Source organism: Capronia epimyces (genome assembly GCF_000585565.1).
Source record: "Capronia epimyces CBS 606.96 chromosome Unknown aczIQ-supercont1.6, whole genome shotgun sequence".
NCBI lineage: Eukaryota > Fungi > Ascomycota > Eurotiomycetes > Chaetothyriales > Herpotrichiellaceae > Capronia > Capronia epimyces.
This window is the reverse complement of record NW_006912909.1, coordinates 486,112-509,282: the sequence shown is the minus strand read 5'-3', so window position 1 is coordinate 509,282 and position 23,171 is coordinate 486,112. Positions and strand designations below refer to the sequence as shown.

The window sequence follows — 23,171 nt, the reverse complement described above, 5'->3', positions numbered from 1 at the left end:
TCGCTTCGGCTTCGGCTGGGGCTTCAGCATTGGGTTTGTGTTTGGCTTGAGACAGCAAGACCACCCCGAGCTATGCTCATCCAAGATGATCCAAGAAGGAGAGATATGCAAATGTCTATGGAGATTGATGTACATGCTGGGCTGCATAGCTGCTGGCGAAAAGCAGAGGAGTGTGTTATGATATGACAAGTAAATGAATTGACCTTGGGTGGATTGGATGCAGCAAACCGGAGAAAGGTCGCATAGATATACGCAAATCGAAGTGATACACAGGCTGAATCCAATTGCACCGCAACCTAACTGTCGCGTCGCGTCGATCGAAGGAGTCATAGTCTTTGGCGTCTGGGTTCATCCAGGTCATGCATATCTAGTTTTCGCAATGCGGATCTATTTGTTCTTCTTCGCCGTCGGACTTTGACCTTTCACTTCAGAGAGAGCAAATCAAACCCCTCGTAGAGTCTAATACACCACTACACCACTACACCACGAGCCGATGGTAGAACTTAATGTTTAGACCACACGAGCGAGATGATACAGCTCTTTAAGACTGAAGAAGCCGAATAAGAATAGATCTTTAAGTCTGGGGAAGCCCTTAAGGCTATGGCCGATTGCTATGCTATAGAACAAACTGGCTGGAAGGGCCCAGTGGATCGATCATTCAAACTCGCTGGCCTCAATACACCACGAGCCGATGGTAGAACTTAATATTTAGACTATACGAGGGGATGAGATAGATCTATAAGTCTGGGGAAGCCGAATCCTTAAGACTACGGCCGATTGCTATGCTAAAAAAAATCAAGCTGGATGGAATGGCCAAGTGGATCAATCATTCAAACTCGCCGGCCTCTATATATCTGATGACTGGCATTTTGGGCATCATGGAGACGGCCTTGCTGATGAAATCCTGGCGGTTGAGGTAAGCGCCGCGCAGCCAGCGCCTGCCGGAGTTGATGTCGAAAGCGTTCCGGGCGTGGACGACGCGCAGGTTGTCGAAGATGACGCAGGTGCCGCTGTCCATCTTCTCCTCGACGACATTCTCCGGTCGTTCCAGGATCTGGGCAAAGGCGTTGCTGCTGGCGACAAAATGAGCCAGCTCGTGGTGGGTGGGTTGGTTGGAGATGTTGCCGACAAAGGGTGGCGACCAGAAGACGTGGCCGACGTCCTTCATGGCGCGCACGTGGCGGGCGTCGGTGGTGACGCGGTGAGGCACCCGAAGCTCCTGGCGCTTGAGAATGGTGGGTTTGGCGTCCGAGTAGAAGAAGCCGTCGTTGTCGTACTCGTAGCGCACCGGGTACGTCATGAGCGTGCGCACCATGTTCCGGTCCTCGTCGAACAGCGTGTCGACCGCGCGAAACGTGTCGGCGAACCGCGACTCGCCGCCCGTGCTGCTGTTGTGCACGCAGTGCAGGAACTGGAACCCGGGCGGATCCCGCATGTACAGTAAGTCCATGTGAAAGCCCAGGTGTTTGGACGTGTACGCCACGTTTTTCGCGTCCGGGACTGACCGCACATCCCAAGTCGGTCCGTAGAAGGTTTGTTGTAGAGGCCCGATTCGGTTGACTATGGCGGCCACGGAGGACTCGTCTTCGGGCACGCCGTCGATAAACACCAGCCCGTCCCGCCACAGCAAGTGTAGCGTCTCGCCCAGTGTCTTCGGGTCGGTCATGTAGTCGTTGAAGTCGATGCGCGTGGTGTCCCGCCGGTACGATGCGGCGTCCCACAGCTTCTGCGGACGGCGGTACAGCGCCCACCGTGCCGCGTTGCGGAACTCGCTCTTCAGGCTCGCGATCGTTTCTTTGCTGAGGATCGTCGTGTCTCCTTTCACGTGCGGCGCGCAGTCGTTCAGCCAGCGGACAATGGTGTCGTCGCGTCCCTCGACCCGGGTGATGTCTCGGAATGAAATGTCAGGCGAGATGTCGGCATACGAGAAGTTGCGTTGGTGATCTGAAGCGTCGACGCATTTGGCACATTTGCACGCGTCCCGCGCCAGAATCGGGGACACGAGAGGCTTGCCGTCTTCAACTAGCTTGCCTTCTTCTAGTTTCGCATTGATGGTCCATTTCAGAGGATGTTTCGTCCTGAAGCCTGGGCCGCTTTCCGTTGGAAGTGTCGCTAGGCCGTCTGCCGCCTTGCCCTCGACATCTGATTCAGATGCAGATGCCGTGGGTGGATGCGAGGAGCCGGTTTCAAGAATCTCCTTCAGCCGCAGCTTCCGCTGGAAGGCCGCCCCCCGATTCTGCACTTGGCCGTATGCTGATGTATAAGCTTGCTTGAACTTGAGTCTCTTGGGAAAGGGTCTCATGATGGAATTTGCTGGTGGGGAGAATGTCACGGAGTCCTGGCCTAGGTCTCGCGCAAGAATAACAACCACAACTCCAATCCAAAGGATACACCTGATAAGGGATCAGTCAAACACGGCAGAACTACCTAAACCTCTGTCGGTTAGCAAGGCAGGTGGAAGGATGAAAGGCTGGATCCAGCCCAGGACCGAGCGAGAAAGACTTCACCTGTCCCGAGGTCCGCAAGGCTGAGCTTCGCTCTCAGCTGGCCATACATCGGCGGCGGGTTTCTGCATATGTAGTCGGATACTCATACTAGTAGTAATAGTACTTCGGACTACTCCGCTGTAATAAGTAGTATGTGTTACTACTACGGAGGACTATTAGTTGAAAGATGCTAGTATTCATCAAGCTTGAGTCTTGGCGTCTATGTCATGGATATTTTAGTCACGTGCGTGCGCAGGCAGGGCCTGGCCTGGCCGCGCTGTGAGCTGTGAGCTGTTGTGCTGGCACTGGCGGTGGCTGGTGGCTGGATGGGCATCACTAGGCACCCCCCAAAGTGATGAAGTGGTATCCCGTACAAGCAGTGACAGCACCTGCCCCTGCCTGCAACCCCCCCAAGCTCTCTGGGTGTCTACTTTAAGCTAGCTACACCACTGACACCCGCCTTGTATCTTGCATGACTGCATCCTCCCACGACCACAATCCCACCACCCATCCCTGCTGACTCTTGATAATCTTCATCTTCTTCACGCGACCTCTTGGCCCGTCACAAGTGTGCTTCTTGCTCCTTCCATACATTTCGTATTTTGGCCATCATTGCCTGTCGCCAGAGCCGCAATCGCTGACAAAGCCCCGATTTGAGCCTGACCACTTCACCCACCAAAAACACGTCCTGTCACTACCATCGCCCCGTCTACCGCTTTGACCTCGAGCGCAGCCGCTCCATGCCACCGTTGCGGTAAACCGTTACTGTGATCTTGGGTGTGTGTCTTTGGTCTGTCCCTCTCGGACAAGGTGGAATCCCCTGCGCACAGGGCCTGGGCATGAAAGATGGTGGAAGCCGAGCACGGAACTCCCACATGGAAGTTCACTCAATGCTTTGGCGACAAAGGGGACGTCGAGGACATCACGGAGGCAGACATCATCTCAACTGTTGAATTTGATCACACAGGCAACTATCTGGCCACTGGAGACAAAGGTGGCCGTGTTGTGTTATTTGAACGCAACGAGACCGTCAGTATTCCCCCAATCGATCTATCCCTTCCATCCCCCCCGGCAGTGTCAGTGACTGACCATTCTAACAGAAGAAGACATGCGAGTATAAATTTCACACCGAGTTCCAGTCTCACGAGCCCGAATTCGATTACCTCAAATCCCTGGAGATAGAAGAAAAGATTAACAAGATCAAATGGTGCAAGCGTCAAAATGCGTCCCATTACCTACTCTCTACAAATGATAAGACGATCAAGCTGTGGAAGGTCTTTGAAAAGTCCCTGAAGGTTGTGGCCGAGAACAACCTCTCAAACGAATTGACCCCGGCAGGTGTCTCTGGCGGTGGTGCGCCTCGTCCACCTCGCCTCCACATCAAGGACGCTTCGCAACTCAAACTGCCCCGGTTGACTCACCACGACACGGTCGTGGCAGCTGTGCCACGACGGACCTATGCTAACGCTCATGCATATCATATCAACAGCATTTCTGTCAACAGCGATCAAGAGACTTTCATTAGTAGCGACGATCTCCGCATCAACCTATGGAATCTCAACATCCAAGATCAGAGTTTCAACATCGTCGACATCAAACCAGCCAACATGGAGGAGCTCACTGAGGTCATCACTGCTGCCGAGTTCCATCCCATTAGTTGCAATTGGTTCATGTATGCCAGCTCGAAAGGCACCATCAAATTGGCGGACATGCGTGAGAGCGCATTGTGCGACCAGCATGCAAAGCGTATGTTTCCCCATTGACTTGAGCAGTCTTTCCTCGCTGGCTGACTTTATGTTTGCAGAATTCGAGCAAGAAGAAGACCCGTCCACCCGATCATTTTTCTCCGAAATCATCTCCTCCATCTCCGATGTACGATTCTCCCACGATGGTAGGTACATTCTGTCAAGAGACTACTTGACAGTCAAGATTTGGGACGTCAATATGGAAAGACAGCCTGTCAAGACGATACCGATTCATGAGCACTTGAGGCCGCGTCTGTGCGACACGTACGAAAACGACAGCATCTTTGACAAGTTCGAAGTGGTATTCAGCGGTGATGGTAAAAACGTCATGACTGGAAGCTACAACAACAACTTCATGATCTACCCCTCCGATCCCGAGCAAGAGACAGAAGTGGTACTCCAAGCAGACAAATCGGCCTTCAAGGCTAAGAAAGTTGGAGTGCCGACCCCTATCAACTCCACCAGTCCGAATGGAAGCAAGAAGGGAGGCTCAAGAGCAGGTAGCCCCGCCGCCGGAACCGGAAGCAGAATGAGAAAAGAGACGGATGCAGACCAGATTGACTTCAATAAGAAGATCCTACACATGAGCTGGCATCCATTCGAGGACAGCATTGCCATCGCTGCGACGAACAATGTAAGTTTTCTGCATCGCTTGTTACCGCACTGCCTCTGACTGACACCTTTTCTAGCTCTTTGTTTTCTCTGCCCTATAGAAATGCTTTCCCACCCCACTGCATTACCGTCTTCCAGTTTTGGTCAAGAGAGGTGACCCGTGCGGATCAGAACGTGTGCAGCATAACTGGAGCCTGCTCCTTCACGACCGGTCGTACATGGAGCCATTCTATACTATGCTGTCTGAGGGACGTGGGCAAAACGGTTGCCGGTGATGTGATGCTAGGACGCGTTGACGCTTCGATGAGATACGCTGAGGGTCATCTCTCGCAGAGATGGACGTCTTTCTACGACGACTGTGAAATCGATTGCGGCTCAAGAATGATCAGAGGAATGATGGATGGATTTGGGGTCCCCCTGCGTAGATAGTCGTCCCTGTTCTTGTTCCGCAAGGTGGTTATATGCGACCAGCGGCCGCTCTTCTTGGATTTTGCTATCAACTTCTGCTTTGCGCGAAATCACCTTCTCTAGCAGGCCAGGATGTGATTGACGAGGCCAGCAATTCAGGGCCGAGACTGGAAGATGGGATCCTGTTGGGCATCGAGGATGATGGATGATGCTTCTCCACCGCGGCAGGAAGTGGGGATGTAGATGAGAGGAAATGCAAGGCGGGACGCAGCGGCTCTACTATCATGAGATAGAAACCGGGTGACGTGAAAGTCACACACACGAGCACAGCCCAAGAATGAAGTAGTCAGAAATGGAAATGGAAATGAGCTGAAACCCGAACTGGAGAAAAGGAAACAGCCTCGCACCGTGACCGTGACCGTGAGGCTGGGTTACAATGCCCCATGTCCAGGCAACATCATACACTACTGAACAACGCACGATGTGATCGTGGCTTCTAGCAATCCACTACTCGATCTATGCCGGCAGGGTGTGTGCCTTAGACGGAGTCTGTATTTTCAGGAGTGTTCCCGAAAGACTCCAAGCCTCTCTCCGTCGTTGGGGCAGGAGGGTGCAAGTGGTGCCCGTTCGCATCTATACCCGCGCTGTTGCCCGGAGTACCTGGGGCGGATCCATTGGCGGCGCGGCCTGCCAGGTGTTCTTTCGTGACGCGTTCCAGCTCCCGTCCAGTTTCCTCGAGAGTTGTCTGGATATGGGATTGGCTCGCTTTGATCTCGGCCTTCTCGCGCGAGATGTCGGCACGCCGCTTCTGGACTCGGGCGCGCTCGAACTCCAAGTGCGACACCATGTCCCGTAGCCTTGCCAGGCCGACGCTGAGTTTGGGGATCGCGGTGGTGTGGCGCGGTTGCCGCGGCCGGTTGGCCTGGCGCTTGTGCTCGGCGTGCGCGGCCAAACCGTCCATGGCGCGATGGGTCTGGGCGGACTCGTAGAGCTGATGCCGCTCGAACTCCGAGTCAGACTGGTCGGAATCGTCGCCGTCACCGCCGCCCCCGTCGGACGAGGAGTGTTGCGAGCCACCTTCGGCCTCGGCGATCATTGAGCGGATGGCTTCGCGCTCCTTCAGCGTCTGCTCGCGCTGCGCCTTGCGCGACAGCAGTGTCACCCGTCCGGAGTCCTCGACGAACTCGTCGAACCCCTCGGCAAAGTCCTCGTCGTCGCGGACCAGGCGGGTGTCCTCCTCCCGTTCGCGGGATGGGGGGATATATGAGCCGACCTGCATGCGGCGGGGCTTGAACTCGCCGTCCGAGTCGTAGTCCTCTAATGGAATGAAATCCTCGTTGTTTGAATTGGCTCGAGTGCTTGTCGCATTAGCCGCTTGCTCTTTGGCAAGACGAGCGCGCCGTTCTTTCTTCTCCCGGATCTCGGCCGCTGTGGGGATGCGTGAAGACGATGCAGAACTGATGGCGGCTTTGCCGAACTTGCTCTCCAGATCGAGCGCGAGTGCGCCCGTGTTTGAGCCGCCCGCCGTGTCGACAAGCTCAAGGGAAGGGCTCAGATCGCGTGACGACGCGAGGTCACGGGGCGTCGTAGGAGTCGAGTTCCGTAGTTCCTCGAGATATGCCTTGCTGTAGTTCGGCCTGTCTCCGTCTCTGTCGTGGTCTTGACCCTCAGCGCTTTCTCTCGATGGCAGCACGGCGCGGTTGAGCAAACTTTGCGCTGCGCTCGACGGCCGAATCCTTGACAACTTTGTTGGGTGTGACACCACCTCTTCTCCTTCTGTTTCTGTAGGGGTTGTGCCCGCATCTTCATTGCCTGGGTTGAAGGATACTCGCAACTTGGATTTCGTCTTTGGAGTGTTGAGTGTCGGCCGTCTCACGACGGGTCCGGAGTCTGTTTCTCTCGATCATATCAGCACGAATGGACCACAACTAGATGCGAAACAAGATCATTGTCAGAGTGCGTGTCTTTGCAGATCGAAGTCTTGCGAGCGTAGATTGGGCAGAGGTGAACTGGGCATGGGCAGGACAGGACTGGTGGGAAAAGTACCTTCTTCTGGGTCTTGTTGCGTGTCTGCCTCGTCCCGGACGATGCGCTTGGGTTTGCGCCGCGCGCTGAATAGTGAGGCCATTACAGTACAGAAGGAGAAGGTGTTAGTCTCTACTAGGCCTGTAACTGGCTACCGGTGCTGGTGGCGTGGTGGTTGGTGTTATAGTGGTCCTTGGGTTATCGTGAATGAGAAAAGGTCGAACGAAATGCGGGGAGCCTGCCCTCGCCCAGGAAAGAAATGGAGAACGGTCTGACAGGTTTTGAAAGCGGAATGGTACGGGCCGAAATCTGGTCAGACGTAATTTTATTTGGCCATCTCAGCCTTGTCACGAGGGCTCATGTCTTGCGGAGGATGAGTTGGTGAGATTAGGAGCAATTTCTGTTGGGAGTTCAATTCAAGCGGTCGTCCTTTCCTTACCAAGGGCAGTGATACTGTTGCTTTTCTCATGTAGATGTGGTGGATCTGTCAAAGGTACCTTGATCACCACAGTTCTTGCCAACAGGGGCCACAAACTTGGGTATCACTGCTAGGTCGCCCTTGATGTCTAAGAAGACGGGATTGTTGACCACATGGTCTCAAAGGACATAGCGGCAAACAGCCGGAGGAAAATGGAAGTCTACGGTCGTTTAGATTTCTATCCTTTGGTATATACAGACAGCAAGCAACAGTTGCGAATGTGTCTGCCGTCTGTGACAAGGTGTTGTTGAACCACACGTTGAAAATTGGGGACTAGTGTTGCAATGTACCCTCCATAATACCCTCCAGGGCCAGAGAAGGAATAGATGACTACTATAACGAGGCGACCCCGGTGGAAAGAGTGCTTGATTAAGTTTGCTAGGGAGGTAAATTATCAATTTGTGTCTGCCACATTGGAGACTGGTCAAAGGCCTTGTCCATGTAGGAATCTTCGAATAAATTTCCATGGTTCTCCTCGATCGACCACGAGAACTGATTCGGGTGCCATTCTGCTCGAAGCTGTGTGGCGGGCGTCCAAGCGGAATCATGGTTGAGAGTAGAGTCCCCCTTATTCTGAGCATCGAGCGGCTTGTTCATCAAATCCATGCTTGATTGTTCTCCAGTATGTAAAGCCTCAAGATTGTCGGCCGGTGGTGCATATGCTAGATGCTCGTTGCGGTGGACAAGGACGGTCCCAAGAAGCGGCACTTTCAATCTCAATTGCTGTAAAATCGAGGCATTGCTATCTTGCTGGAGCAGTGCCTGAAGCGAGCGGATGGTGACAACGCCATGATGGGCAAAGCTGGAACAGGATGAGCCGTGGTCTTCTAGGAAGTTGAACATTGCCGCAATCGCAGCTTCCCTTCTCGGCTTGTTGACCTCTAGTTCCAAGCGGTCCGTCGAGGGCGAGGTGTGAGACGTAAGGAGAAGGACGACCGTGGCAACGAAGGCCTGCAGATCCAAGAGCCGTGCGATAAAGGCGCCCGAAGGAACCGCCAAACGCAAGAATGGATAGCGCTCCACTACTGACTCACATGCATCCATACAGGTCAGGCGGCTGTAGAAGTACTCTTCATTGGGCTGTCGTCGCATGGCAAAGGGTAGGTGCACCCTCAACAGGATGTAGAAATGCATAACCTGGAGTACGCGGCCTGAATTTCGGGGTTCAGTCTCTTCAGTCCACCAGGGTCTGGGGGTGTGAGATGCAAGCATCCTCATGTCTTTGTCGAGCTCTAATACGGATGCGTAGACCTCAGGACCCAGTCCTTCTGCCTTGCTCATATCCTCCAGAGACTGGACTCTGTTGGCAAAATCCGACAGGTATGCCAAGTAGGTCGGAGGCTGCACCACACCGTTGATAACTAGTGCTAATTCATTGGTTGGGCGCCAAAATCGCCTGGTGCCGGATGGCAGATTGACCAGCATGGCGAGGAGCCTATCTGGAGAACATATCAGTTCCCACAATTTAGCAGTTTGAAGCTGGGTGTAATCGACGGCCAGTCCATTGGCTCTGTTGTAATGGACCGCTCGGGATATACTGGGAATTCCGGAAAGCTCCGCGACCGCGATGATATGTCGCGATCGGAGCCACGCCTTTTCAAACTTTCCCATGCCCATCTGACTATCATGGCTGTTAGCTGGTTGTTTGCTCTCAGGCGGGCAAAAGGGTTCAATTAGAAGGGGTCGTGCACTGACAGTCGAAGAAGACGCATCGCCATCACTATCCCACGCTCTATTCTCGTGATTCGATCATGAGACAGGATCATGGTTTCCACCGTATAAGCTACGGCTCGGGGGAAGGACGTGGCCCTTTGAGTGTTTTGAAGTTTGGTGGCAGGAGTAGCCCGTCCTTGCCCGTCCTGCAGAGCCAAAAACGAAACATCGAGAAGCCATGAAGCAAGATCTATGATATCAACACCAGGCTGATGCATGGAGCCGTAGCTTTCCAGTATTTCCTGCTGGGAACTGAACGCAAATGGTAGGGGATGCAGGGCATAAATGAGCCCAAGCCATCTGAAACTAGATCTTGCAAGCTCGGAGATCTCGTTCTCGGGCGGTATCAACTTCTGTAGTGCTTGCCTAGACAAGTTCAGTAAGTGTGCGGAGGTTATTGTCTTGATGTCTCTGAGGTACTGATCATGGTGAGGCGATGCTACACTGAGCAAGTCGTTGTGCAACAACGACCGCATATAAGAAGGTTGCTCTGCTGCGAGGACACCTGAGACTCTTGGGGAGGAGGAGGAGTCATCGTCGTCGACGACGACGGAGTGGAAGATGTCGAGACTCTTTCCCGGGTAAGCACCAGTTGATTCTGGGATCACAGCTGGCCGATATCCCAGGCTGCGTCGGATGTCACGCACAGCAGCCCTTAGGCTGGCGACTTCTGATTCCAGTTGAGCGGTTCGGTATCCAGAAGGCAGTCGTTGGCTCTGAATTGGTCGCGGACTGCAAACCTGTTGAACGCATGCGATGTCCCAGTCTTCACAGTTTCGGCAGGTTGGTGCCTCTGGAGGAGTCCGAATGCAGCGGACCTTGAGGCGTCTGCCTGCTGCGTGTATTAGACAAGGGTGTCTGAGCGGAGCGCCTCGCCGACCGATCTTACACTCAGAACAGCTTCGATTCCCTCTCTGAACCTGGCGCCGGATCGGATCATCCGACATGGCCGCAATTGCCTGCGCTCATGGCCCCCGTATGGTATTTCTACGCTCGCTGGGGATTGTGTGAGGCGGTCGGTAACAGTTGTGGGAGCACGGAAGGCTCGAGAAATGCTGGAAGGCAATGTAGTACAGGCCTTGGCCTTGACCTCGACCTCGACCTCGATGGCCGTTTCGTTCCAGACCAGACGAGTGTCGGCTCCGCGGGCGGGTTTGGCGAGCGAGCCCAATCTCGATCCAGGCCTGCCTGCATTTTCTATTGGCCATCAGGAGGGCTAAGGAGGCTTAAGAGGCTTAGGCTTGGACGTGATCGGTGCTTCGACAGGGTTTGTTCGACGCTAGATAGATGTCTTCCTTTGTGACACAGCGGAGGGCTTGTATACGTCGTTGTACCACGAGGAACGTGTCACATTGGAGGCCTCAGCCCAAAGAGCCCAGGGCGCAGGCGCACACTCACTCTCTCTGTCGTGGTCACGCCAAGTTAAGCAGAATCAGAATGTCGACCGGGGTCCTTAGGCACCGTCTCCAGGCACGCAGGCGGTCCATACGCCTCGAATACGGCTGGGATGGGCGGAGTGCCGACCCCGGCCACGGATGTTCCGATCTGTGATGTGTTCATGGCCATTTGCCTATGCATGTCGCTGGCAGGATTCAAGTCTGGAGTCACCTGGAGTCCTCCACTGCCTGTTACCCGCCCGGCCTGGTGTGATTCAAAGGCCTGCTCTTACATCTTCAACTTCACCTGTGAGGTTCTGGTCCTAGGCATCCTGACATTCAGTTGCATCGATAGAAAGTTCTACATACCAATGGATGTAAAGAACCGGGGGACTGCCATCGACTTCAAGAGCAGGCTCAAGTGGACCCCAAGAATGACTCGTCTTGTTTGACTTTGTCCAGTGTGTACAGTGAAGGCAAGGATCGATGAATGATCTCACACCTAATAATGATACAACTGCACGAGGCATTCAAGCTTCACAAGAGCGGCATCACACTATTTCCTAATCGGGGGGTGAGCCGCGAGTAGTTTGAACCACGCCTTGGCGCCTCTCGAATTCAGTTCTCCAATGCCCTGCCTGCAGTGCAACGACTCGAACTGAACAAAAGCGCAAGCCCGGGGTATAGACAACATACAACACACAACACACGACAGACGGCAATACACCCTCTCGCCGAGCATTGGAAGTCGGCGTTCTCGAATTCTCTCATCTCTTCTGCCCAAACCCACGCACGGCACAAACTCAACCACAATCCATCTGCAATCATGCCTCAAGCGCAACCCGAGCTCAAAAAAGTATGCCCCGCCTGCCCATCTACAACTTCCATCGTAGACGCCAGGTACCTACGTTATGATGGCATGCTAACCACCCTCTTCTTGTCGTGCAGTATATGGAAAAACGCCTCTTCGTGCAACTGAATGGCAACCGCAAAGTCATTGGCATTTTGCGCGGGTACGATGTACGTATGGCGTGTTCTCCAAGTTGAGCCACGGTCCAAAGAGCCAGAGCCAGAGCCCAGCCCAAATCAGGATCAATGGCAGTGGCAATGGCAGATCCCGCGAGACCAAGACCGTCGGAATATCACAAGGATGGCGCTAACATGCGAGTATAGGTGTTCCTGAACATTGTTCTCGACGACGCAGTAGAGGAAAAGCCCGGCGGCGAACGGGAGCGGCTGGGCATGGTCGCCATTCGTGGAAACTCGGTTGTGATGCTCGAGGCGCTCGAGCGCGTGGGCGACGATCGGCGATGAACAGGGAAAGGAGGAATCAATTAAGAAAAAAAATCACAAGTGTGCAATTCTCTCAAGTCTCTAGCATGATACCCCAGGGGCCGAAAGTCAAAAAGTTTGGATGATTCTGTTTTACAATGTTCTACTTGGGTATCAACGGTGCACCAGGCAACACTGTCGCGTCAACCTTCCCGAGCGACTTGCTTTTTCGCGTACATCGCCAACCTCTGCGGTGGCAGGGATGGGCCGTTGACCGGCGTGTTACGAGTTGCAGAGCCGCGAGAATCCCACAAAATCATCCCTTGAAGGCTCCCTTAAACTTCAGTACAACGCGACCTGGACCGCCTGATGGTTTCGGTGGCTGTGGTTGCGTTTGCGCCGGCTGCGGTGGCAGAAGAGGAGGAGGAGGGGGAGGTGGTGCCGGTGCCGGCGGCGGGGGAGTGGGTGTCGGGTTTGAAGACTGGCTCGAGCCCATCTTGAAAGTCAGCTTCAAGCCACTAGCTGGCGTAGCGACAGGTCGTGCTGGTGGCAGGACTGGAGCTGGACGACCAGGCGGCACAGGCACAGCGGGCTGCCATTTGGAAACAGGCTTCGACCTGACTCTGCGCGTTTGGCTGAACTTGAGTTTGCCCTGGTGGAATATATGTTAGAGATAGCCCAAGCTGGAAAACGAACGACAGAAAAACAAAGCATTGTGAATCCACTCACCTTGCCTAGATTGTCTACCCGCCAGTAGCGCGGCAGTCGCAGTGTCACCCTCATACGGTTGATCGGCTCATAAAGCAGTCGGCAGAAGTCCAGCAGCGTCTGTAAATCCTCGAGCGTGATTTGGTCGTAACAGACTGCATCCCACAAGGCCGATTGCAGCACATGGTTGTCCCCAAGCTCCTGCTTCAACGCGGCCATTGCACCCTCGATGGTCTGCCGTCTTGCCAGCTCGTGCTGCCGGGCGTCGGCCCCAGCTGCCGTGTCCTCAATGACCAGGCCATCAGCTGCGGGTGGCGCCGTTGTATTCCTGTCGCCGATGGCTCGCTTGGCCAGCACCTTGCCAAATGCACGCTGCAGACTCTGGCGCAACCAAGGCGACGCGTCGGCGACCATGCAGTACAACACGTAGCGAAGGATCGAGGTGTTGTCGAAGACGGCGGGACCCAGAAGCACATTGTATGCCGCCGCGCGCAGCATCTCGTAATTGCCCGGTCTGGTGTACTGCAGAAAATGCAGTGGCGAGAACCGACCAATGCCAGTCGCGGCAAGCATGGCCTGGCATTCCAGCGCCGTCCGGGAATACAGATTCTGGTAGGAACTGGTCCACTCGTCCATTCGGCGGTACCGGTCGATTTCTTCGAGGGCCTGCAGCTCGAATTGGCGCATCTCGTGCATCTCGTCTTCGAAATCGAGATCCATGTTATCCATGCCCATGACCATGTCCCCGTTGGCGCCCGAGTCGATCGACTGCATTTGCGGCGGCGGTTGAGGTCGTGCAATGACGGCCTGAGCGAGTGCTTTCATCAGCCGCGCGATGTAGTATGCGTCCGAATACTCGTTGGCCGAGTTGTCGTTGAACTTGAGCTTGTCGAGCAGGAACTCCTTGACTTCCGTCGGAGTGTGTCCCCTGCTGTCTCGCACCCTGCCGATGGCCTCGACGATCTCGCACTGCAGCATATACGCCAGCTGGTCGGAGAAGTCGTTGGGCCGTGTCATAGCCGAGCCTTGTTCATCCCGTACACAATACAGTTCCTCAAACGCCCTCTTGAGATGGAAAAGCCCAATGTTCTTCGCCTCGCCCTCGTCTCTAGCATGCTTCACCAAACATTGGGCTGCTAGCGCCCGGACGCCATGGAAGTAGCGCCGGTCCATCAGCGTGCGGACAAAGATGGAAGAAACCAAAGGTGCAGGCGGATATACTGAGATATGTCTGAGCGCTTCGAGCTGCGCGACAACGTCGCGATCCTGCTGCAGCTGGGAAGTGAACATGTACCCCGGCATCTGCAAATTGATTCGGCAGATCCATTCAAAATCCGCGTCCAACCGAATCCACTCATATGACTCCGAGTTCATTCGTTCCTCGTCCTCTGTGCTCCATTCGGCAATTCTCCAGTTGGCCACTTCTTCCTCGCTTTGTAGGACGTCGCCCAGGCAGTAGACAAGAGAATCATTCTCTTCGTCTCCCCCTTCAGCGGCAGCCCTGGCACTGGCTCGGGCCCGTTGTTTCTTGCTCCTCTTAAGACGCTTGTACTTGGTGTTGTAGGGTATGTCGAACGTTGTGCTGGCGTCTTTGATCTCAACTATGTGCTCGTAAGGCGTCCCATCCGCCTCGTGAATTCGAATCGTCATTGGGCCCGTGAACACTGGTTGTGCTGGAGCGGCGTACACGCTTTGGAAGTCTTCACGAGCATCTCTGATGAACGAATCGACCTCGAGTTCTCGCTCTGTCATCACGGTGCCTTGAAGTTGCTTGATAAGCATCTCAACGACTAGTTTCTTCTTGTTGAACCTCTGAAAGGCCTGAAACCTAGGACAACCGGCACCTTTCACCCACTGGGCTAGAAAGTCGTCGATTTTGATGTGTCCCATACGCTCGGCTGTTCTCTGGAACAAATCCGTGGATAGTGCGTTATTGACCAGATCGCCGGTCCGAGCTCTGGTAAGGATCTTTGCCAGAATGCCGGGCATTTTCGAGGCGCCTTGAGTTTTAGCTATTCGACGATCCAGAATAAACAGTACAACTGGTGCCTTGATGGTCAAAAACTCGTACTCGGCGGGGTCGACGTGCAGCAACGAGCCCATGTCATAGATGGACGGACGATCATGGTCCAGCTCGTAGACACGATCGGCTTGCTGTTTCATGCGGTATCGGTACTCATTGTTTCCGCAGAGATCCTTCATAAAGAGGTTCGTGATGAAATATGAACCCCCCACAATGACCCAAGTATCTCGAGGCTCCTCGGCAACAATGTTGATACCGATCCATTGGGAGACAATCGCATGGACCAACTGTCTGGTCACCTCTTGAGCTGGGTCGATGACTTCTTCCGGGTACAGTAGCCTGGAACTGCACATTGTCACGCCTGCAAAGATGGAGGTGTCGGAAGGCATGTCCTCCACGAAAACCATTGAGTATGACTTGAAAGGACAAGATATGTACTTGTGAACCACGAAGTCCAAGGCTTTCGTGGTGGGTAGACATGTGTTCTTGGTTTCTTCTACTCGTCCAGGAAGACAATACGCAAGCACCTCGACTGCATTGCGGCCCAGTTCTTCCACTTCTTGAGCATCTCGCAGTTCGCTTAGATTGACTTGCTCAAACGGTCCGATGGCAAAGCCAATCTGCTGCGGCGCTAACTGCTGAGAGCAGGAGAACGACACCGTTTTCCGAGACGAGTCGGTTTTATCCACGATCTCGTCGGTCAGTTCGCCAGAGCAGATAACCATCATCTCCTTTCCCTCGTAACTCTGGCCCCGTGATTCTTTTGATGAAGTTTCGGGATTTGGCTGGGCAGGATCGAGCACCATCACCTGGTTGAGCGCATCGCCAATGGTCCTGGCACACTTGATGGAGATATCCCATGTGCAGCGGCTGGTGATAACATCGACGCAAGGAAACAAGGACGAGGCACCTCCGGGGCCCAGTTTCGACCGGGTATATGCATGAGGCCATCGCCCACTTCCGCGTCTGCCGGTGACGAACTGCACCGTTTCCCGAACATGGCAAGATGTAAACTCTATGATTACAGTTAAAGGTGTGAATCTGGCAACGGTTGTGTCTGACAGCGCTTGGGTAGCCTCAACCGCAGATGTGCCATTGGTTAGAGGGTCTTGGATCTTGATGGAACCTGTAGCTTGAGTGTGCACTTCCGCAACATCAACCGGCACTATTCTCAGTCTCTTTGGGAGGCTAATGATGATGTCTGGCTCAGGTTCGGGGCCGACCGATCTCGCCACCTTCTCGGTCAGCAAGTGATGTTGTTGAACCGTCGCGTCCGCGTGGAGGGTGAGCTGGTCGCAAGGGTCTTCATGGCCGACTGAGGCCGGTGGGATGTTATTCACCAAGACCTTTTGGATGGTACAGATCCGGCCATGCAGTCTGATTTCCTTCAGGTCTTGAGAGTCAGGATAGACCGTGATTTCAGTCCTCCCTGTGACTTGTTGGTTGAAGCTGATATCGAGCTCCACCTTCTGGTGTGCTATCGTGAACGAAGGGGCCCGAGGCTGCGCTACGAGCAGCTGTATCCCTGCTTCGTCCATCGTGACGGTTGGTTGAAGGGTGCCGATATGAGGTTGTCATCAACCATGGTCGCAGTTCCTCAAGTCACCACCAACATAGTGGATACGCACAAAGGTGAGCCACGGCGATGATAAAGCCCGCCTCCTGTCCAGAGAATGATGTTTCCGGGCTACGATGTTGGAGTGTCTGTTAACAGGTTCAAGAAGGCAATATACGGGACAGTCGGTTAGTGAATTAATTCACTTGTTTTGACTCGCCGCCCTAACAGCCAGATATAGCCACCTAACGCCAGTGGTGACATTGTTAAAGCAGCGAGGGAGCTCGCGCAAAACAGCACGGTAATTGTCGTCCGCCTAAGGCGAGATTCACCTTTAACTCGACGTCTGGAAACCCTTCACCACTCTCAACTTCAGCTGTATATATGATGCAGACGGCTCCAGAGCAGTCCCTCTTTTGATTCTATTCTCAGCATCCGCTAGAGCCGGTACTATTTCTGTCGTCCTCGCCACTACGCGGCCACCGATGTTTGGCATTTGTGTGTTTCTTCTTCGCCTGCCAACTTCACACCCCTAGCATATTGTGGCCCCGGCCTCCAAACAGCCCAGCATGGTGAACACGGTGGACTCCGGTAGGTCTAGGAACTCTTCAGCTTGATGACGCTGTTTCCAATTCATCCCGCCGTCCGTCAGCCAGAAACTCATACCTGTTGCACCAGCCGACCCTCTCTCCGACCAGGCAATGGCCCATCTGAAGAGCTACAAATATCAAAGTGTGGACAAGTCATTCATTTCCAACTACATCCTCCGTCACTACGTAAATCTCCCCCTCAAGAGTCCAACTAGCCCAACGCGCCCTGGCTCACATGATTTCAGTGGAATGCCGCCGTCAATCTTCTGCCCATGTGGCTCGCCCCGAATATGGTCACCCTGCTGGGCTTTTTCTGTATCTTGATCAACGTCCTGTTTCTGCAGATACTCGTCCCAGACTTGGTTGGACCGGCGCCTCCCTGGCTCTATTACAGCTTTGCGTTGGGGTTGTGGATGTAAGTCATTCATTGCAAGGCCCGCGGGCGGAAAAGAAGATCCGCGCAGGGTGAATTTTATGATCAGTGGTCTAACCATCCCATGTCGTGTCAACCAGGTATTCGACAATGGACAACATCGACGGCAAACAAGCCCGAAGAACAGGCACCTCCAGCGGCCTGGGGGAGCTGTTCGACCACGGCATCGACTCCTTAAACTGCACGTTGGCAAGCCTCTGCGAGACGGCTGCGATGGGCTTGGGCCCCAGCAAGACTGGCGCTTTCACTGCCCTAATACCCTGTCTGCCCATGTTCTTCTCCACCTGGGAGACGTATCACACTCACACGCTGTATCTGGGAGCTTTCAACGGGCCGACCGAGGGCCTGATCATCGCCTGCGCCGTCATGATAATCTCGGGCTACCTAGGCCCTCAGATCTGGCAGTACCGCGTCGCCGACTACATCGGGTACTCGGAGCTCCTGGGCTCCTTGACATTCCGCGACCTGTGGATCCCCACGATCCTGGTGGCTTTCTTCACGGCGCACTTGCCATCGTGTATTTGGAACGTGGCACAGGCGCGACGCAAGGACAATCTTCCGCTATGGCCTGTATTTTTCGAATGGATTCCCATGATCGTCTTCACGGCCTCGTGCGCAGCCTGGGTCGGCTCGCCATACTCGGTCCTCTTGCGCGAGAACCACCTGGTGGCCTTCTGCATGACCATGTCTTTCGTCTTTGGCCGCCTGACGACAAAAATCATTCTGCACCACCTGACTCGCCGCCCCTTCCCTTACTGGACGATCTCGCTTGTACCCCTTGCCATAGGCGGCATCTTGGCCTGGCTCCCCCTCTTCGGCTTCGATCCAATCTCTCCGACCTTTGAGAGGTGGTACATCTATGCCTATCTCCTGCTCGCCATGGTGCAGTACTTCGTCTGGGCCGTCCGGGTCATCAACCGCATCTGCGCCGTCCTGGACATCAACTGTCTGACCATCAAAAAGAGGAACATCGCTGGCAAAGAGCCGACAGGTTTTGCAGATCAAGTCCAGTTTGCACCCAACGGGGATGTGGGCAAGACCATCAAGGGGCTCTAACAAGCACGACTCGTGCTAGACCTTGCTTTCAACAAGACATGGCAACCATACTATGCTTAGGGGTGAAGGAGGTGAAAATAAGAAAAGACTCGACTACACGAGAAAAGCAAGCGTTACAATAGACATTGGATAGAGAAAAGACAACGGATAGACAAAACGAAATAAAGGCACCCAGTGATCCTTACCGAATCGTGAAGTGGGTGCGGTGCGTACCTAATAACGGTGAAATCAAAAGTTCCCGATGATACAGGAGGCTGAAAACTCCTCTCGCTTTTTGCCAGGAACGTGGAACTCCAGACTTCGATGGGGTTTGTAGAGGTTCCTTTTCCGGTATTTACCAGTACCTTCTCAGTCCATCGGATCGCGGATTCCTGCGCTGCTGTTCCCCAAACGATGCGGCATAGACGCACTGAGAGGATTGGCCCAAGATGCAGTGTGTATCTGGCTTGGGCACGCATAGGCACTATACCAAAGTCCATATTATATGCGGTGCAGTACATTTGTTTTCATTCAGGCTGCTGGTCTTTATATCTATCTTTCAGACTGGCCACATCTAGGCCACAAAGCTCGGCCTTTGCGACAATGGCCCGCGCCTTGCCCTCGACCGGGGCGTCGATCATTTTGCCGTCCAAGGCCCAGGCGCCCTTGCCCTGTTCCTCGGCGCGTTTCTGTGCAATGGTGATTCTGACGGCCCACTCGACTTCCTTCTGGCTGGGGCTGAAGATGTTTTGGACCGTGTCGACCTGGCTGGGATGGATGCACTGCTTGCCATTGTACCCCATACTCTTGCCCTGCTCGCATTCGCGGACGAGGGTCTCCTGGTCGGCCTCGGACTTGAACGCCGTCGTGACCAGGTCGATGATGTTGGGCAGATTGTAGGCGCGTGCGGTGGTGGCGATCACCTGCCGCGCATACAGAAACTCGCTCAGACTGGGCGTGCGCGTGATGCTCATGTCGAGCGCAAAGTCCTCGGCCGCGAATGTCAGGCCCTGCAGCAGATGTGGCGCCGCCCGGCATATCTCGGGCAGGTTCGACAGCGATCGCGCCGACTCGATCAGCGCAATCACCCCGACCGGTGTGCCGCTGTACTCCTTCGACCTGGTGTGTGCCAGCACGTCGCTGATGAACGTTAGATCGCTCGCACTGTCGACTTTCGGCACCACCAGCGTCGTCAGGTTCTTGGACTTGGCCAACTCTTCAATATCCGCCAGCGCGAGCCCCGAGCTCACGCTGTTGATGCGCACTGCCCGCTCTTTCACTCCGCTGGGCGCCTCTTGGTCTAGAGCTTTGCGGACTAGCGCCCGCGCCTCGACTTTTCGGTTGGGCGTCACGCTGTCCTCGAGGTCGTACGCCACGCAGTCGACGCTGAGCAAGCGGGACTTATCGATGAACCTCTGAGAAGAGCCCGGCACTAGTAGTACGCACACGATGGTCAGTTTGTGGCCTCTTGGACTTTGCTTCAAGTCGTGGAGCCTTACCATAGAGCATTGCTCTGCGCAAAACATTCTTCGCAGCCATGGAAGCTGGCGTGCTGACCCAGCTCCGATCAAACTCAAACTCAAGGAATTACCGTCTGTTCTTCAACCCTGGAGCTGAAGTACATATCTGAGGCTCGCAGAAGAACGACCCTTGGGGTCTTATCATAGCCGAGCCGTAGACTGCTCAAACAACAGTTGTGATGGCTGGAGCGTGGCAGCACAGTCGCGATGCGGGGAAACTAGGACCGGTCATCGGACGCCCAGATGCGGAGAAGGACAAACCCGGCGAGGTCGGCAGTCCGGTTCCGAGGAGCAGAGAAACCACTACCGTAATATCAAGACGGGCACCAGGACCGCCACTGGCACCACAAAGCAGTTGGAACATTTCAGGCCTATGCAAGAGTAGCACCAAGGACGCTTTTGCTGGAGTTCCTTTCCTCTGACTGCCCATGACCACCGCTCAACGCCATTCAACGGGCCATGAGTTCTACTGCCCTTTGACTATCGATCCGCACAGCACAGAAGCAATCAAGCTATGTATCATCCTGCGGGAGGCCCAAATTCCCAGGCTTGTTCTTGTTCCCAGAAGGGGCAGAGGTGGCAGTTAATGCCACGTCATTCATGTAGTTCATCGCTCATCAAGAAATCCACGTCTGATCTATCGGATCCGCTCGAATGCCGGGTCCCTGACACTACCACCAGCGTCGCCTAGTCCGGCAACTGGCCGATTGTAAGACCAGCCAGCAAACTGTTGCTGCATGGTTTGGGACAGGGCCGGGCCCTCGACATAAGAGTCCTTGGGTATCTCAGACGTAAACTCCTTGTCGAAATTGGCGGTGTCTCTCGCGTCAACCTGCATTGTATGTCAGACCGTGTTTAGCCATATCAGTCGCTTCAACACTTACCACGTTTGGTTTGAAGCTAGGCTCATACTTCCTCTGCAACAACTTTCTCCAGTCAATGCCTGCAAAGAAGTGGTGGGCTTTGATTTCTGCCGCACCGCCAGCTCCCAGCCGGCGTTCAGGGTTGCGGTCGAGAAGCTTCTGTAGAAGGTCTTTGGCCGCGGCGGGGACGATCTCCGGACCGGGGAAGTGCAACGGCTCCTGAAGAATCTTGCGGTACATCTCATTGGTGTTCTCGTCATAGAAAGGCGGCAGTCCCGTGAGCATTTCGTAAAGCAAAACACCCAGTGTCCACCAGTCCACCGTCTTCGTGTAGCCATGTCCGAGTAAAAGTTCTGGGGCAAGGTATTCTGGCGTGCCGCAGAAGGTATTGGTGCGATCCTCATCCTTCATGTCCAACTTGCACAACCCGAAATCGCACAAAGCGATGTGACCGGTGTAGTCCAGCAGGATGTTTTCGGGCTTCAAGTCTCTATAAATGACTTTGAACCCGTGCAGGCATTCCAAAGCACACAGCAGCTCTGCGGTGTAGAAGCGGGATCGGTTGATGTCGAAGCGTTGTTCCTTCTGGAGATGGTGGAACAATTCGCCTCCATTGACAAATGCCAGGACAAAGTAGAGCTTATCGGGGGACTGGAACGAGAACTTGAGGGGTGTGATGAAGGGATTGTTGATCTGTGCCAGCACTGATCGTTCGGCTAGAGTGTGAGCGACTTCAGATCGAGAGATAATGTGGGCTTTCCGGATCGTCTTGAGGGCGTAAATCCGTCCGGTATCTTTCTTCATGACCTGCATGACTTTGCCAAAGCTACCGCGTCCGACCACCTTCAAGAGCTCGAAGTCATCGATTTTGAGACTGCCTTGACGATTTTCGACATAGTTCACCCCAACCTTGATTGAGCCTGTGCCAAATTGGATGTCCAGCCACTCAGTCCCAAGCTGACCTGCTTGCTTCTCTTGGGATGCAAATGCAGCTTCCGCTTTCTCATTCTCCTTCTTGCTCTTCTTGGGGTCGGCAACAAATTGACGAGCCTCCTCAAACCTGGGGGTAACTCTCGCTCCGCCCAGGAATATATCTTCACTTCTGCCAACACCAGGTCTGGCAGCAGGATTTCTCAGATAAAGTTGGACACTGAGTTCACACACCCTTGAGACGTCGAACTTGAATGAGGTATTATCGCCAGCCCACAAAGGACTCTCCGGAGTCCCGGAGACTGCGTCAACGAAGACCTGTAGCTTGTCGAAGTCCAGCAAAGCATACGGTAGGTACTTGCTGTTGTATCTCCCGTGAATGGTAGGAGCGGCATTGATTCCAGCATGGGTGGACACAGGCCTACTTGGTTGTACGTAGGACCCTGCCAACGACCCGGCTGCGTATGACGAACTTGGTCTGACGGATCCCGCTGAGCCTCCAGAACCATAATAATTGTTGAACACCGACTGATATTGTTGTGGCAAAGAGAACCCTTTCCCTTCATGCAGGGTGACGATCAAGATTCCAGGCTTTGTGGTTTGGACGGGTGGTGAGGTGAGGGCCTCAGACGCAGCTAGCACAAGTAAGCAGTAGCTCACCTGGCAGAGATGCATCAAACTTACCGATGCCGTTCGCAGTGGTTGAGTGCGTGCTGACATTGCTAGTAGTTGTCGAAAGTTCGGGTCCTTCCTGGGGGGTTGAAGGCGCAGGTGCGGGTTCCTCTGCTTTGATTGTGGACGTAGATGTCGAGCGGCTGAACCCACTCGTCAAAGGAGCAAGGTGAGTTTCCTTCAGTTCTGTACCTTGTCAGTTATGATTCAACAATGCGTCTCAGCCAAAACCAAAGATACTCATGTCGTTCCGACATACTCTTTGTCAATTTCCACGACATCTTTGACCAGTTGCAGCAATTTCAGAGCAGTGGGCGAGGACAGCTCCTAAATAAAGTCGAGGCGAGAAGACGCAGATCGCAGACGCAACCTCGTTTCGGAACAGATAGGTCGCAGCCAAACTTCTGACTGGATCGGGGATACGATAATCAAGGAGCGTGAGTGACAACGGTGAGGGAGGGGTAGATCGAGACCTCAGTGAGAGGAGGTATCTGTGAGTCGAAAGGACGAGAAGATCGAGGCAGTGGAGTGAAGAATGATGAATTTGAAGGACTGTGTTGTTACACAGTCAGATTGGATGTGAATCGTCTACCAGAGAGGCTCACTGCAGAGTCGAGGTCTGTGGTGTTGCAGGTGTAAGTGCCGGGGGAGTGACGGTGCAGCTGCGGACGCAGACTGTCGGAGGCGAAAGAGACCGCCGGGCGGTTCCTGGCATAAGCCCGGGCAA

At 54.2% G+C, this 23,171-nt stretch overlaps 9 protein-coding genes across 9 annotated transcripts; 3 read left to right on the top strand and 6 right to left on the bottom strand.

Annotated features, from left to right (window-relative positions):
* Nucleotides 1-826: 826 nt before the first annotated feature.
* A1O3_07062 (uncharacterized protein) lies at nt 827-2,302 on the bottom strand (the record flags this gene model as incomplete). Its single annotated transcript, XM_007737176.1, has 1 exon — nt 827-2,302. The coding sequence occupies one exon, from the start codon at nt 2,300-2,302 to the stop codon at nt 827-829; it is 1,476 nt and encodes a 491-aa protein (XP_007735366.1).
* Nucleotides 2,303-3,332: 1,030 nt separating this feature from the next.
* On the top strand, nt 3,333-4,944 carry A1O3_07061 (protein phosphatase PP2A regulatory subunit B; the record flags this gene model as incomplete). Its single annotated transcript, XM_007737175.1, has 4 exons — nt 3,333-3,515; nt 3,587-4,232; nt 4,291-4,865; nt 4,921-4,944. 4 exons carry the CDS (start codon nt 3,333-3,335, stop codon nt 4,942-4,944), a joined length of 1,428 nt encoding a protein of 475 aa, XP_007735365.1.
* Nucleotides 4,945-5,789: 845 nt separating this feature from the next.
* Nucleotides 5,790-7,379, bottom strand: A1O3_07060 (uncharacterized protein; the record flags this gene model as incomplete). The annotated part of the gene is made up of 2 exons (XM_007737174.1): nt 5,790-7,141; nt 7,298-7,379. 2 exons carry the CDS (start codon nt 7,377-7,379, stop codon nt 5,790-5,792), a joined length of 1,434 nt encoding a protein of 477 aa, XP_007735364.1.
* Nucleotides 7,380-8,132: 753 nt separating this feature from the next.
* On the bottom strand, nt 8,133-10,414 carry A1O3_07059 (uncharacterized protein; the record flags this gene model as incomplete). The annotated part of the gene is made up of 3 exons (XM_007737173.1): nt 8,133-9,375; nt 9,450-10,299; nt 10,357-10,414. The coding sequence occupies 3 exons, from the start codon at nt 10,412-10,414 to the stop codon at nt 8,133-8,135; spliced, it is 2,151 nt and encodes a 716-aa protein (XP_007735363.1).
* Nucleotides 10,415-11,669: 1,255 nt separating this feature from the next.
* A1O3_07058 (small nuclear ribonucleoprotein G) lies at nt 11,670-12,157 on the top strand (the record flags this gene model as incomplete). The annotated part of the gene is made up of 3 exons (XM_007737172.1): nt 11,670-11,699; nt 11,792-11,863; nt 12,017-12,157. 3 exons carry the CDS (start codon nt 11,670-11,672, stop codon nt 12,155-12,157), a joined length of 243 nt encoding a protein of 80 aa, XP_007735362.1.
* Nucleotides 12,158-12,431: 274 nt separating this feature from the next.
* A1O3_07057 (uncharacterized protein) lies at nt 12,432-16,384 on the bottom strand (the record flags this gene model as incomplete). Its single annotated transcript, XM_007737171.1, has 2 exons — nt 12,432-12,767; nt 12,845-16,384. The coding sequence occupies 2 exons, from the start codon at nt 16,382-16,384 to the stop codon at nt 12,432-12,434; spliced, it is 3,876 nt and encodes a 1,291-aa protein (XP_007735361.1).
* Nucleotides 16,385-17,102: 718 nt separating this feature from the next.
* On the top strand, nt 17,103-18,480 carry A1O3_07056 (uncharacterized protein; the record flags this gene model as incomplete). The annotated part of the gene is made up of 3 exons (XM_007737170.1): nt 17,103-17,177; nt 17,237-17,406; nt 17,505-18,480. The coding sequence occupies 3 exons, from the start codon at nt 17,103-17,105 to the stop codon at nt 18,478-18,480; spliced, it is 1,221 nt and encodes a 406-aa protein (XP_007735360.1).
* A 506-nt stretch (nt 18,481-18,986) lies between these two features.
* On the bottom strand, nt 18,987-19,998 carry A1O3_07055 (citrate lyase subunit beta-like protein; the record flags this gene model as incomplete). Its single annotated transcript, XM_007737169.1, has 2 exons — nt 18,987-19,891; nt 19,959-19,998. 2 exons carry the CDS (start codon nt 19,996-19,998, stop codon nt 18,987-18,989), a joined length of 945 nt encoding a protein of 314 aa, XP_007735359.1.
* A 618-nt stretch (nt 19,999-20,616) lies between these two features.
* A1O3_07054 (AGC/AKT protein kinase) lies at nt 20,617-22,725 on the bottom strand (the record flags this gene model as incomplete). Its single annotated transcript, XM_007737168.1, has 4 exons — nt 20,617-20,811; nt 20,864-22,407; nt 22,457-22,630; nt 22,704-22,725. The coding sequence occupies 4 exons, from the start codon at nt 22,723-22,725 to the stop codon at nt 20,617-20,619; spliced, it is 1,935 nt and encodes a 644-aa protein (XP_007735358.1).
* Nucleotides 22,726-23,171: the final 446 nt, after the last annotated feature.